The 14,329-nt window shown below is 60.0% G+C and overlaps 1 protein-coding gene across 6 annotated transcripts; it reads left to right on the top strand.

Annotated features, from left to right (window-relative positions):
- The first annotated feature begins 106 nt into the window (after nt 1-106).
- Nucleotides 107-14,191, top strand: Acap3 (ArfGAP with coiled-coil, ankyrin repeat and PH domains 3). Of its 6 annotated transcripts, none has more exons than XM_074081608.1 (24): nt 139-241; nt 3,344-3,396; nt 3,995-4,052; nt 4,816-4,935; nt 5,154-5,207; nt 6,344-6,402; nt 6,925-7,108; nt 7,451-7,495; nt 7,581-7,676; nt 7,760-7,834; nt 8,917-9,029; nt 9,133-9,184; nt 9,294-9,394; nt 9,467-9,578; nt 9,856-10,064; nt 10,146-10,215; nt 10,312-10,406; nt 10,483-10,685; nt 10,924-11,031; nt 11,758-11,856; nt 11,952-12,178; nt 12,332-12,441; nt 12,525-12,635; nt 12,718-14,191. In XM_074081608.1, exons 4-24 carry the CDS (start codon nt 4,837-4,839, stop codon nt 12,863-12,865), a joined length of 2,370 nt encoding a protein of 789 aa, XP_073937709.1. In that variant the 5' UTR covers nt 139-241; nt 3,344-3,396; nt 3,995-4,052; nt 4,816-4,836; the 3' UTR covers nt 12,866-14,191. The 6 variants fall into 6 exon arrangements, with proteins under 6 accessions (XP_073937706.1, XP_073937707.1, XP_073937709.1 ...); XM_074081609.1 differs by lacking the exon at nt 139-241 and adding an exon at nt 3,016-3,167; XM_074081605.1 differs by lacking the exon at nt 3,344-3,396 and having other exon boundaries at nt 107-241.
- Nucleotides 14,192-14,329: the final 138 nt, after the last annotated feature.

Consider the following 14,329-nt stretch of genomic DNA (forward strand, 5'->3'; position numbering starts at 1 on the left):
CGCGGGGCGGCCGACTTTGGCGACGCTCCCCGGCGGTGACAGGCGGGGCGGGGCAGCGGAGCGGCGGCCTCATTCCGGGGCGGGCGAACGCCGAGCGCGGCGCGGGCGGGTCGGGCGGGCGGGCGGCCGGCCGGCCGGGGATGCCGCTCGGCGCGCCGGGGTCCTCGGTCCAGTGAGCGCCGCGCGCCGCAGCCATGACGGTGGAGTTCGAGGAGTGCATCAAGGACTCGCCGCGCTTCAGGTGCGCCGCGGGCCGCCGGGGTTGGCGCGGGCGCAGGCAGCGGGCCGCCTTTGTGCCCGCGGCGGGGCGGGAGTGTTCGGCTTCGTGACTGCGCCGCAGCCACCCGGGACCGGGGCGGAGGACCCAGCCTGGACAAAGCCGCGGCTCTCCGGCGGCGCAGCCCCGCCCCCGGCCCGGGCCCCGGGGGACCGGAACAATAGACGCCCCTGTGCTGGTCACCTCGCGCGGAAGGCGCGCGCGTGGGCAATCGGGCCCTCGCGCAGCTGTGTCCGCCGGACAGTTGTGGGCACGGCCACCTCTGAGACTGTCCACCCCTCTTTGTGTCTGAACCTTCTTGCGGTGGCCACCTGCGCTGCCTGAGCCCCTCCCAGACCCTGCAGTCCAGCTGTGACCAGGATTGTCTGGGTCCAGGCGCTCTGTCCCTAGTCTGTCTTTATTCATGGGTCCAGAGCAGTGCATGAATGCTGTCAGTTGGAGCAATATTTAGGGTCTGGGGTGGGGTCCCTTAGTAAGAGTGAAAGGTGATTTTAATGACCCAGGAGTCTGGAGGGGTGGGGGCTGCACAGAGTAGTAGGAAAGGTCAGGTAGGAGGTTTGGGTGGGAGGGTAGGTGTCTTGTCCAACCGTGGGTTTTTGTCTTTCATCGTTCTTGGGCATGAAAGTGGGTACATCTGTGTGAGCTACACGTTCATGGATGTGTGCACAAAGGTGCCGCTGTCTCACTCATTGCGTGACATTTGGCAAACTGTAATGGAGCAACTTTTATGTGCCATTTGCCCCTGACCTCTGCACATGTATGTGTGCAGGTGCGCATGTGTGAGCTCTTCCACTCTGCCCCTCCCTTGAGGTAGCAGACCATGTACATGAATGTGTGGGTGAACTTCACCACTGAGCTGGCGTGCTTGGTGCATTCTCATAGACTGGTGATGAGTGCATGCATGCCTGTGTATGTTCCAGCTGTCTGTGGATTCACTTACTGTGTCTGCCATGTTTCTGGACACATGTTAATTTGTGCAGGTATGTGTTCCAGCACTGGTGCACACGTGTGTACCATGTTCCTGGACGCACACACCTGTGTGCATTGTGCTCCTGCATACATGCATGTTTGTGCACAAGCACGTGTCACGCTTCTGCATACATGTGCTTGGTCGTGCATGTGCATGCATGCAGGGTCTCTGGGGTCCTGCCTCAGCAAATCCACAAGGTAGTCAGCAACAAAGGCTCAGGAGCCCGGGAGTGAGAGGGTCCAGGTCAGCCCAAGCACTGGGCAGAGTGCTGGTATGACCCTGTGTTCTCCTTTCTGTTACTGACTGACTGAGGGAGTGAGCAACTCAGGCACCCCCAAGATCTTATCCTGCACCCAGGCTGGGGGGATAGCATGGCCAGGACCTCTGCGCTGGGGGCTTCGTCTGAGCTAAGGCACTCCCCTTCATCCTGGCCGCTCCCAGAAGCTTCAGCTCCTCCTTGCCCCTTGCTGAGGGGTCTGGGCCTTGGCCAGTCAAACCCCATTCACCTCTGGGCCTTCCCTCCCACAATCACCCTGTTAGAGCTGTGGGGCTATAGCAGGTGTGTCAGCAGCTTAGGCTTGGCAGTGCTTCCTTTGGTAGGGAGGGGTGCCCTGGGAAAGTGCCTCATGGATCTGGGGTGGGGGCTGAGGATGACGAACTGGACCTCGGTCATGGGGCCAGGGAAGCCCTCCCTACTCAGTGGTTTGGGGTAAGCAGGTTTGATGGATTTGAGAACTTCCAGGTGTCACAGGGGTGGTGCTCTTCCTGCTGAGGAGGCCTCCGGGTCGGGCTAGCAGGAGGTTGTGGAAGTGAGGAGGAGCTTGGCCCCCGGCCTGGGAAGGGGGATCCTGCTTGGGGGCGGGTGGGTGTGGGGGGTGGCTTTTGACTGCTTTGAGAATGCCTCAAAGTCCTGGACCCTGCTGGAGCTTGGGCACATCCTTGTCTGCAGGCCCTCCACTGGGTGGGGCTTCAACTGCTGAGTCATGGCTTTGGTCTGGGGGCTCCTCTCCACCCTGTGTGAAGCTGAGGCAATTGTGGCTGCATGCAGAGGGCAGGCCTCAGGTCCCCAGCTGGGGAGGAGAGTGCCGAGGGAATCCTAGGACAGGGTGGTAGTCCTCCAGGCCTCTGCTGAGCACCCTCTGTGTTCCCATGAGCACATTTGTCAGCAACTTGTACAGCCCCGCCTCTGCCACCTCCCAGACCCAGGCTCCTCAGCCAGGTAAGGTGGCAGCTCTTCATGCAGCTGTCTAGGGCAACCAGCCTGCTGAGAGGGTGACCTGCACTACACATTCTTAGGTGGACGGTCCCTCCAGCTATATATTAGTGGTCAGGGTCCAGAGCCTCACCTCCCGTGGTGGGCCATACCTCCAGGTGATGTAGGCTAGACTTGAATCTGAGGGGCATTTCTTCTGAGCAGGGCAGGCTGTGGGGACATCCTGTGAGGTCACAGTCCAGCAATGACCAAGCAGATGTTGCAAGTCCATTCCCCTGTTCCCCTGTACCCTCTCTGTTCTAGGGTTCAGGGACCCCTTATCCCTCAGGAAGGTGTGGGGGCTGTCCAGAGAGGTAATGTCCTGCCCGGTGGACTGCCAGGACCTCTGGAGGTCCCTGGCTGGGCAACCTAACCACTTCAGTCCCAGCTTCCAATTAAGGGCAAGCTATGTCCTGTGTGACTGCAGGCTCTCAGCCAGCTTTGAGAAACCCCTTTCCCTGCCTATGGTGGTGGTCGGGGAGGCGGGGTTGGGGTGGGGGAGGACAGCAAGAGATGAAGACTTAGATGGCTTGTCCTCTGCTATCCCCAACCAAGACTTGTCCCTGGATGCCTGCCCTCACCCCTAGCCTGTGCCAGCCAGTGCCCAGGGTCCTTCATCCACAGCAGACCAGACGGGTCCAGTTCACCAGCTGAGCTGATTGTATGGGGTGAGGGGTTGCTGGAAAGCTGTCCCTATTTCCTTACTTCCTGTTCCCAGAGTAGGAGGGGGTGCCAGGAGTGGGGGGGGGGTGTCACGTGCCTGATCCATCTGCCTCTGGCTTCCGGGGATTCTCCAGGCTTCTCTTGGTGATGTCATCATTAACTCTTCCCTCCCCATTGTCAGGCCAGCCTAGTGGGAGTGAGCTCAGAGGAAACCTGGCCCACCTCTCTCTCCGGGTAAAGTGTGCCATTTGTAGTTTTGAGCTGGAGGGAGCCAGAAACAGTTTTCCTCCCTGGTTTGGGGCTTGGTGGTTCCTTAGCTACTGGCTCTGGCACCCAGCCTGCTCCAGGGTTCACAGATGCCAGGCCAGGGTGGGCTGCAGTAGGAGCAGGGGGGTGAGAGGCAGGCTCTTCAGTAGTCAAGTGGATGTCCAAATGGTGTTCAGGGTCAGCTCTGAGTTCCAGAGAGGAGAAAGGTCAGAAAGACCAGCAATGCTGTACCTGTCACCATTGGCCCCCTACTGTGCTCAGGGGCTGAGGGCTTGTCTAATCGTCTAATCTTCTGTTGTTAGGATGTAGCAGTCATAGCCTATGGGGAGGCCACTGGCTGTGGCCTCTTCCTGCCCAGGGACTCATGGCTTTTGGGTGACTCTGGTGTTACCAGACCTGGGTTCCAGTCCTGTCCCCCAGGCAGAGTATTTACTTCTCTTGCCTCAGTTTCCTGGAGGCCCCTTCCCAAAGCAGATCCCTTGGGGAGGTGCAAGGGGAGGTGAAGCCCCAGACTGACTCTGGCCAACACAGCTGGCTGCAAGCTGACCCACCATTCTTGTTGCAGGGCAACCATTGACGAAGTAGAAACGGATGTGGTGGAGATTGAAGCCAAACTGGACAAGGTGAGGGGCAGGCCTGGGGTATATGGAGAGGCCAGCACTGCTCTGCCTCCCTCATGCTCAAGCTGGACTTAGGATGGTGGAATGGCAGAACTTGCCACTACAAATTCACTCACTCCGACCTTTGTGAGTCAGCACATGTGTCATGCTCCGTGTGACCTCATCTTTGGCCCTGCTGCATGTGTCCCAGGTTGCACATGGCTCAGGTACACATGGATGGTCCTGCATCTCATCTCATCAAGGGGGAGGACCCAAGGGGCATCCATCTGTGCCTTAGTTGGCAGCTGGACAAGGGATAGCTGCTGTGACTGCTTTAGAGACTGAGGATGAGGGAGAGGAGAGGTGGGGGAGCTGGCACCAGAGCAGGGGAGGCAGGAAGGTCAGTGGCCATGAGCTCCATACTGGCTGGCCCTCTGACCTGGTGGGGTCACACCCACATACAAGCCCTGGGTCCCCTGCTTGAAGCTCCCTGTCCTGCCAGCCTCTCAATACGGAGCTGAGACCTAGGTAGCACCAGCCTCCCTTCCTAGATGGTCCTTTGAGTGAGTGCTAGGCAGGCTCAGGTGGGCTCAAAGGCTATGGTGGCACTGCCTCCATCTTGGGAGGCAGAAGGAGAGCTGTGTCTTGGGTGCTAATGGGCCTGAGTTGAATTCTGGCTGTTCGTGGGCCAGTCCTCACATTGAGAGTGTTTTCTTCTCTGTGATCTGTCTTCATGAAGGACGTGAATTGCCAGACACTCATCTTTCCTATCCTGTCCCCTTCACAGCTGGTCAAGCTATGCAGTGGCATGATCGAGGCCGGCAAGGCCTATGTCACCACCAACAGGCTGTTCGTGAGTGGTGTCCGCGACTTGTCCCAGCAGTGCCAAGGCGACACCGTCATCTCGGTGAGGGGCCAACTGGCCTGTGACCTCAAGGTGGAGGTAGGGGAAGGGAGGTAGTCCCCGAGGGATGCCCAGACCCAGGAGTAGGTGGACCTTGGTGCTCTGTCTCAGGTGCAGCTCTGTGTCCTGTGGGCAGGGATCCCTTGTGGGCTTGGAGGAGGTGTCACCCACATGACCCCTCACTGCCCATCTCAACATGGCCTACCCCTGCCTCTCCCCAGGAATGTCTGCAGAGGTTTGGAGACAGCCTGCAGGAGATGGTCAACTATCACACGGTGAGTGCCAGTGGGCACAGGGGCCCTAGCTTCCAACTGAGCTGCCCCCGCAGCTTCTGAAGTCCCCACCCAGCTCAGAGCAGAGCTGGCCAGGTCTCAAGACAGCTGAGTTGGCGATTGCCAGTAGGAAAGGCCATATTCTGCTCCTTCAGTCTGTGGGAATGGTGGCCACCCTGTGTCTGTGAGTCAGTGGGGCGTGGGGGACATCCCTGGGGGGACTTTACCATGACGCAGGCAATGGCTAGACTGGATCTTGGGGCAGAGGAGGCAGTACACTGCCCAAGGCTGAGGGCAGAGGGTCTTGGGGTGGGGGAAACCTTGGGGAAGTTCATCCTGGATCTCCCAGTTGGCCAGAGCACTCTCTCCCAAGCCAACCCGTTTCTGGGTGACGACCTCACTGCTATTGGGTAGGGCTTGGGTGACCCCACAGGACCCCAGCAAAAATGTAGATAGACACACAGAGCAGGCCAAGGCATATGGGGGTGGGGAGCCATGGCCTGGGAACCAGGGCCCCAGACTAAACAAGGGGCCCCCACCCGCTGCAGGGGGAGCTCAGAAATAAACCAGCTCAGGATAGGTCATCCTGGCGGTCTGCCTGCCTGACTGCCTGTCTGCCTGCCTCTGGTTTGCCCCGCCCTCCTCCATGTGGGGAGGGTCTCATTCTAAGTGCCGTGGAGAGGCCCAAAGCCCCTTCAGCTCCCAACGTCATCCCCCTGCACTACTCCCCAAGCCTGGCCCTTTGGGAGCTCCTCTCTCTGACTGAGTCCTTCTTGCTGCAGAGTGGTCAGCTCAAGGTGGCCGGTGTGTGCCCCCTGTGCAGAAGCTGTGGGGTGGAGCTGTAGAGGCCTATCTGACAACATTGGCCTCCAGACTGGCTAAGAGCCAGGTGGAAAGATGAGCAGGTGGTCACAGCTGTTGCCTACGGGCACCAACTCAGGCTGGGGGCTGCTTCCCTAGCCCCCAGAGGCCAGCTCTGGTGTGGGATAGACCCCTTGGGCAGTGCCCTCTGTAGCAACCTGGGGCACAGGCAGAGCTGGGCGGAGCTCTCTTGATTCTCACCTGGGTGACAAATGGGGTTTGCCTAAGGGGTCCTGCAGAGACAGACCCCCAACAACCCCACCCTGCCTGTGTCTCAGATCCTGTTTGACCAGGCCCAAAGGTCTGTGCGGCAGCAGCTCCACAACTTTGTCAAAGAGTGAGTAATAGGAGCTTTGGCTGAGCTCTAGGCCCCCTTGGCCCCTAGCACTGGGGGAAGGCCCAAGGCCATGTTCCATCTCCAGGGTGTGTGGGGGAGTCTGCCCAGGGGTTCCTTAGGCAAAGATTCAGGCATGAGAGGTGGAACCCTCTAGCAGAAGGTTTGACTGGGACAGGGCTGGGTGGAGGTGTTCTAGCTTAGCCCTGCCATGTGGTTGGGGTGCATGGGGATACCCCAGGGGAGATTTCAGGTTGATGCTGGTTTTGAGGGTCTGAAATGGGGGGGAAAGGCTTGGGGCTTGGGCTAGTATAATGGGGGGAATAAGGTGGTGAGGGGTTGGGAAGAGGGAGGATGGGAGACCAAGGGCCATAGGGGTAGGGGGGTGTGGGCCCAGGATAGGGAGGTGGGGAAAGGAGCAAAGGAGGGGCAGGGAGGATAAGTGAGAAAGCCCAGCGTGCACCCCTTCTCTGATCTCTGATCTCTGACCTCTGACCTGCGCTCCTGCCGGTATGTGCACTTCAGGGATGTGCGCAAATTTAAGGAGACAAAGAAGCAGTTTGACAAAGTGCGGGAGGACATGGAACTCTCCTTAGTGAGGAATGCCCAGGCACCACGGCACCGGCCCCATGAAGTAGAGGAGGCCACGGGTGCCCTCACCCTCACCAGGAAGTGCTTTCGCCACCTGGCTCTGGACTACGTGTTGCAGGTCAGCCATAGGGCAGTAGAGATGCAGCTCCTGAAACACAGAGGGGCAGATGCCCAGCAAAGGCCTAGGGGTGGGGTGAGTGGTAGGAGGATAGGCCTTGACCTTGCACAGGGAGGCTTGTCTGGATATGGACAGGGTTTTACCCAGATGGGACCCCACATGCAGACGTGGGGAAGGACTCCAGGACCATGGGTTGGGGGTGAAGTTGGCACAGTGCAGAGAGTAAAGACCATCTGGGGACGGAGGTCAGAGAACAACATAGAGTGGACTCTATGGCAAGGTACAGGCCACTTGGCTGCCTGGGCCTTGAGCCCTCTCACCTGTTTGCTCCTCCTCTGGCAGATCAATGTCCTCCAAGCCAAGAAGAAGTTTGAGATCTTGGATTCTGTGAGTACCTGTGTGGGGAGGTGCTTTTAAGTACCGCCTGGGTGGTAGGAGTCAGACCTCACCAGGGCTCCACATCTACCTGCAGATGCTGTCCTTCATGCATGCCCAGTACAGCTTCTTCCAGCAGGGCCACAGCCTCCTGCACCGGCTAGACCCCTACATGAAGAAGCTGGCGGCTGAGGTGAGCCTGTAGGTGGGTGGGATTTCTGGCTAGGGCCTTGGGAAGGGGTCTACTGCCTTCCTGATGCTTCCCTACTCCCAAAGCTGGACCAACTGGTTATCGACTCTGCAGTGGAAAAGCGTGAGATGGAGCGCAAGCATGCTGCTATCCAGCAGCGGGTAAGGCCCTGCAACTGACCTCCCTGCACACTGGGATCATCAGAGGCCACCGCCCCTCTTCCCCACTCCACAAGCTCTGATCTTCCTTCCAGCCCCGTCCACTTACTGCCCAGCAGACCCTGCAACTACTCTGCCTGCTGAGGTTTCACCCCTCTGGAATGTACAGTCAGAGGGAGGGGACCCCATAGTCAGGGGCCCTGACAAAGTTGGCTGGCTGGGTGCATGGAGGGGCTGGAGCTGGAACCGAGACCTCACTCCTTAGAGGTCGAGGGCATCTCTGGGGTCACCTGGGGCAGAGATTGGCTGCAGGTGGGACCAGAGAGAGCCTGGGAGGGGTTGTGGTGGGGGAGTTGGGGGCAGGGCCGTCACTCACTGGCTCTCTCTCTCCCCCCACCCTGCTCGGGCCTCAGACACTGCTGCAGGTGAGAGAGCTGCAACCTGGGGTGTGCATGCAGGGGCTGTGGTGGGGACAGTTAGGCCCTCCCCACCTGAGGTGCTTCAGCACCAAGGACATCTCCCTGCCTCAGTTTGCCCTGCTGCACTGAGGCACCTGTGGGCTGATTGCTGGCACCAACAGGATGTGGGCTGAGCCCAGCCACGTCCTCCCAGGGAGTGGCAGCAGCTGTGCCTTCCTGCCCCCACTCAGCCTGAGAGCAGGTGTCCATGCCTCTCTTCTGCTGGCCTGGCTTGCTGGACAGCAAGACACACAGGACACCCGAGGCTCCCGGGCTCCTGAATGGAGCTCTGTCAGGCAGCTGGAGCTGGCCCAGCTGGCAACACGAATGGGGCACTCAGGATGTGGGGCGGTAGGGGTTGGGGGGCAGCTTCCTTCCTGATTGCAGCCCACGTGTCCTTGCAAGCCTGGGGGTGGGGTCTGGAAAACTCAGGCCCAGTTGTGAACCCAGGGGTCTGCCCGTAGGGTCTTACGGCAGGGGACTCCTGCAGGAAGTTGGTATTGCAAGCCAGGGGCTCTCCTGTCTGAGCATGTGCCTCACCTTAGCCTTTGGTCTGGGCAAGCCCGGGAGGGTGTCAAGGCCCTCCAGGGGTGGGTGCTCCCTGAGGGATACCTCTGTCCTCCTCAGGACTTCTCCTATGACGAGTCAAAAGTCGAGTTCGATGTGGACGCACCCAGTGGTGTGGTGATGGAGGGCTACCTCTTCAAGAGAGCCAGCAATGCCTTTAAGACATGGAACCGGTGAGGGCCTTTCTTGGGTGGTGCCGAGGCAGGCTGGGACAAGAGCAGAGAGGACATGGGGCCAGCTCTGCCTGACCCCTCATCCCTTATCCACTTCACCTAGGCGCTGGTTCTCCATTCAGAACAGCCAGCTGGTTTACCAGAAGAAGCTCAAGGTGAGCTGGGGGACAGGGTCACCATTTGCCATACCCTTCCCTGCCTAGACGATGATCATGATGCAGTGGGGGAGGCCAAGTATGTGAGACACAGTGGTGTTGATCACAGGATGCACTGACTGTGGTGGTGGATGACCTTCGCCTGTGCTCTGTGAAGCCCTGCGAGGACATTGAACGGAGGTTCTGCTTTGAGGTCGTGTCGCCCACCAAGTGAGGAGGCCCAGCCCCAGGCAGGGTGGGGGGAGCCCCTGCCCACCCAGCCTGACTGGCCCCTCCCTCCAGGAGCTGCATGCTGCAGGCTGACTCCGAAAAGCTGAGACAGGCCTGGGTTCAAGCCGTGCAGGCTAGCATTGCCTCTGCCTACCGGGAGAGTCCAGACAGCTGCTATAGTGAGGTACAGCACTCCTGTCTTTCCACATGCATGTGTACACTTGTGTGCCCATGGGAGAGCTCCTGCAGACTGCATGCATGCTTGTGCAGGCATCACACGCATGGGCACGTGTGTATGTGCAGTGATGGTGTGTGAATGTCTGTGCACATACGCACGAGCAGATTTGTGCTTGAGGGGCCTGGCCTATGCTGGCCCTTCTGGCTGGAGAGGAGGAGGGGACCTCTTGGGGAGTGGAACTGGAGCTCCGAAGGACTAAGTGGCCCCTCACACTGTCCCCCAGAGGCTGGACCGCACAGCATCCCCATCTACAAGCAGCATTGACTCTGCCTCAGACTCTCGGGAGCGCGGAGGCAAGGGCGAGGGCGTGCTTCAGCGCATTCAGAGTGTGGCTGGCAACAGCCAGTGTGGTGACTGTGGCCAGCCAGATCCTCGCTGGGCCAGCATCAACCTGGGCGTGCTGCTCTGCATCGAGTGTTCAGGCATCCACAGGTGGCCCTCCTAACTCTGGGCAGGCAGGGTGGGGCTGCAACAAGGCAAAGGTGCACCCTGATTCATCCCTGCCCCTTCTAGGAGCCTGGGTGTGCACTGCTCCAAGGTGCGGTCCCTGACACTGGATTCCTGGGAGCCAGAGCTGCTAAAGGTGCGTGCAGTGTTTCTTGAAGGCCAGTGGGCCCCTCTGGGGTGGGAACTGGTTCTTTGAACTTGGACTGACATCTACATACCCTGCTCCTACCAGCTGATGTGTGAGCTTGGAAACAGCACCATGAACCAGATCTATGAGGCCCAGTGTGAGGGCTCAGGCAGCAGGAAGCCCATAGCCAGTAGCCCCAGGTGAGGTGGGGAGCAGCCCAGCTCGGCAGGGGAGTCCCAGCCTATGAATACAGCCTCATGTTTGCCTCTGGTCCAGACAGGACAAGGAAGCCTGGATCAAGGACAAATATGTGGAAAAGAAGTTTCTGCAGAAGTCACCCACTGTGCCGGCCCGGGAGGCCCCAAGACGCTGGCGGGCACAGAAGTGCCAGCGCCCCCATAGCTCCCCCCGTGTCCCCACTGCCCACCGCAAAGTCAGGCTTGAGCCTGTCCTGCCGTCCGTTGCTGCTTTGTCCTCAGGTAGGAGGGCTGTGGCAGCTGCATCCCACTTCACATACTTGGGCAGGATTGGGCAGGATGGCCCGAGAGGAGCCATCAAGCCCTGGATGTCATGGTGGGGTTGGGTAGGCTAGAGGCAGGGTCTCATAGGGGTGCCTTGGTGTTCTGCCTGACTCCCAGCATGACCTAGGGCACCCCCCACAACACTCACGCCCCAGACTTCAGTTTCCCATATGAACAAGGAGCCCGTCCCCTGCAGCAGGCACTTTGGAGCGCAAGTTCCGCCGGGATTCCCTCTTCTGCCCGGATGAGCTGGACTCCCTCTTCTCCTACTTCGATGCTGGGGCTGCTGGGGCTGGTCCACGCAGTAAGTGCTGGGGGGCCCCCATCCCCTGCTGCCCATCCCCCTCAGGAGCTAGCAGCCCCAGCCAGGGTAGCAGAAGAGGGGCCAAGCAAGGCTCCCCTGGAGAGTGGACAAGTGTGGGTGGCACTTGCTCAAGGACTGGAAGGCTAGGCATTACATGAAGGAGGGCGTGGAGCCCCGGTGATGGTTTCACAAACAGGCTGGACTGGGATGGGGAGAATTTAGGCGTTAGCAGGGCTAAGACTGGGAGGGCTTGGGGTATCTTGGACGCTAACCTCTGTGCTGAGGCCATGACTATCAAGAGTGATGTGTGGAAATGTGTGCTTGAAGGTGTGTGGGCTGTGTGCATGCACACAGCTGTGTGTATGACTGTGGGCAGCAGGGGGTGCTGGTGCACCTGGCCCTAAGCAATGGCTGCTCTGCTCCTCCCTTGCAGCCTGGGCAGCATCTCCATGGCTTGGTGAACTCAAAGCCTGGCGTGCTCTGAGTCCATCCTGCTGCTGTGCTTCTGGGTGGGGTTCCCTTGGCTCCTCTGAGCTGTTAGTTGGTTTTATGTCCTTTCTTCCCAGCCGAGGCAGGGCTTGGATCTGTTCCCTAAGGAGAACTGGTCCTGCCCCTGGGGGCCTCCCCTGGAGGATGGGTGGGGCTCCAGCCTTCCCCCGCCCCTAGCATTCTGGGAGGAGTCAAGGTCTCCCACGCTCAGGACTCCCTCTGCCTACTGTCCTGCAGGTCTGAGCAGCGACAGTGGCCTGGGAGGCAGCTCTGATGGCAGCTCAGACGTCCTCGCCTTTGGCGCAGGCTCCGTGGTGGACAGTGTCACTGAGGAGGGTGAGTGGGGAGCCTCTGCCTTGCTTCAGCCCTCCCCACACCTGGGGTTTGGGGGTGGGGGAGGTTGCAGCCCCTGATCCTTACCCCTCCTGCAGAGGGCGCAGAATCTGAGGATTCTAGTGGTGAGGTGGATGGAGAGACCGAGACCGAAGCTTGGGGGCTGGCAGATGTGCGTGAACTGCACCCCGGGCTACTGGCACATAGAGCTGCGCGCACCCGTGATCTCCCCGCGCTGGCCGCGGCGCTGGCCCATGGGGCGGAGGTCAACTGGGCCAATGCTGAGGATGAGGGCAAGACGCCGCTGGTGCAGGCTGTACTAGGGGTGAGTGGGACTGGAGCCTGTGCACAGGACTCCACTTTATACCCACACATGGGCGTCCTCCAGGATGGAGACCATGCTGGGGCCGGGGCTAGGGGCATACACGGCCCTGCCAGAAGCTTTTCCTGGCTCAGTCCGAGTTGCTGGACTCCCCAGGGCTCCCTGATTGTATGTGAATTCCTTCTGCAAAACGGAGCGGATGTGAACCAAAGAGACAGCCGGGGCCGAGCACCCCTGCACCATGCCACGCTTCTGGGCCACACTGGGTGAGTCTCACGTGATTGCCCTGCCCATCTTCCCCTCTACCCCCCTCACCCCTGCCTTCCTCAACATGCCCCTCCACCCACAGCCAGGTCTGCCTGTTCCTGAAGCGAGGGGCAGACCAGCACGCCCTGGACCAGGAGCAGCAGGACCCGTTGACCATCGCGGTGCAGGTGGCCAATGCTGACATCGTCACGCTGTGAGCACAAGCCGCGTGCTTTGGGGAGGGGACAAGTACTCTGTAGGGGTGGGGTCACCTCACACTATACCCCCTTCCCCAGGCTCCGCCTGGCCCGGATGGCTGAGGAAATGCGTGAGGCTGAGGCGCCCCCAGGCCAGCCGGGCCCACTATCGGGCAGCAGCCCCACGGAACTGCAGTATCGCAGGTGCATCCAGGAGTTCATCGGCCTCCACCTGGAGGACAGCTAGGGCCGGACAGGCCGGGCAGCCGTGGGACCCCACCCTGGCCTCCCGCCCGCCCGGCCATCCTGCATGCCCCTGATGACCCTAGCCTCTCACCTAGCCAGGGCCCTGCCTGTGATTGACCATGGGCCTATCCAGACAGCCCCAGTGCCGGGCATTCCTGGAGCCCCCACTTGTCTGCTCTTCCTTCTTTCCAGCTACTGGGACACCAGGACTGGGAGAGAGACCCCAGCACTGAGTCATTTGAAGCCCCACATTTTGGAGGGTGCTGCATTATCTGGTGTCCCTCACCCCATCTGGGAACCTTTGTCTTCAGGTGGCCCCTTCTTCAGAACCCTGGGTTGCTCAGTCACAAACCACTTGAGGCCCATATCACCTTGTGCCCCTCTGCCCTCAGGGCCTGTGTCACCTCGTGCCCCCACGTTTACTGTCCCAGAACACTGACCTGCTAGCTGGGTCCCTCCTACACAGCCCCAGAGCCCCTCCTCTAGCCTGGGGCTGGTGGCCGGCCACCAGCACCTTCCTGGCAGGAGTGGCAGCCCATCCAGGGAACCAACCCAAGTACCTCGCTTAGTGACCCCAGCTTCCAGGCTGGCTTGGAGGGTGCTGGGGGATGGAGCTCTGGCCTGGGCCCTCCACTCTAGCTGGACGCAGGCGTCCCAAGGCCATGTGGCTGGCCACGCAGGTCCCTGTGCCTGATAGTCCCAGACCCACCCCTGCCTCCTCCAGAGGGGCCATCTCTGGTACTTGGCCCAGAGCTGGTGCATAAAGGAACTGGCACTTTCCACCCCACACCCAATGTTTTGTTACCAACTAAGCAGATTTTCTACAACGACCTTGTTCTGATTTTGTCTGCTTCTTTTCTCTGTGGACTTTTGAGGACCACCATGACTCTGTCTCTGCCTGCTGGAGGAGGGTGGTTGTGCACAATTCTGCCCTGCCCCCTTGGTGGCCTCTTCCTTTGGGCTGGGTCCTCTGATGGGTCCAGGGGTTCCTCATTTGGGGGCCCACCAATGCCTTCAAAGTCCCCTCTTTTGAAGGAGTCCCAGGACAGAGGCTGGGCCCCTCTGCAACTATGGGCCCTTGCAAAGCCAAGGCCAGTCAGTTGGTCACTATGCAAACACTGCCCTGGAAGGCTCCCTGGGCAGGAAGGTGGGCACTGGTCCAGGGCCCCTGTCTCCCTTGTCTGCTGGCTGTAACTCTAAAGAGCAGAATTAGCTACTTCTTCCCTGCTTGAGACTGCCCACTGCCCACCCTGCCATCCTTGGGCTGGTGGGACCCCACCCCCTCCTGCTCCAATCACTCATGGTTAATAAACCTCTGCCGCTTGCACCCAGTGCCTGCTCATTGGCTCCACCCTGCCTTGCTCAGCTCTGTCTCAAGTGGGGGTGGTGTTTGGGAGCAGCACTGAGCAGGGTCCCATCAATGTCTTTTCCCAAAAGGTTATGAACCAGACAAGCCACGAGGGGC

Source organism: Castor canadensis, chromosome 7 (genome assembly GCF_047511655.1).
Source record: "Castor canadensis chromosome 7, mCasCan1.hap1v2, whole genome shotgun sequence".
Taxonomy (NCBI): domain Eukaryota; kingdom Metazoa; phylum Chordata; class Mammalia; order Rodentia; family Castoridae; genus Castor; species Castor canadensis.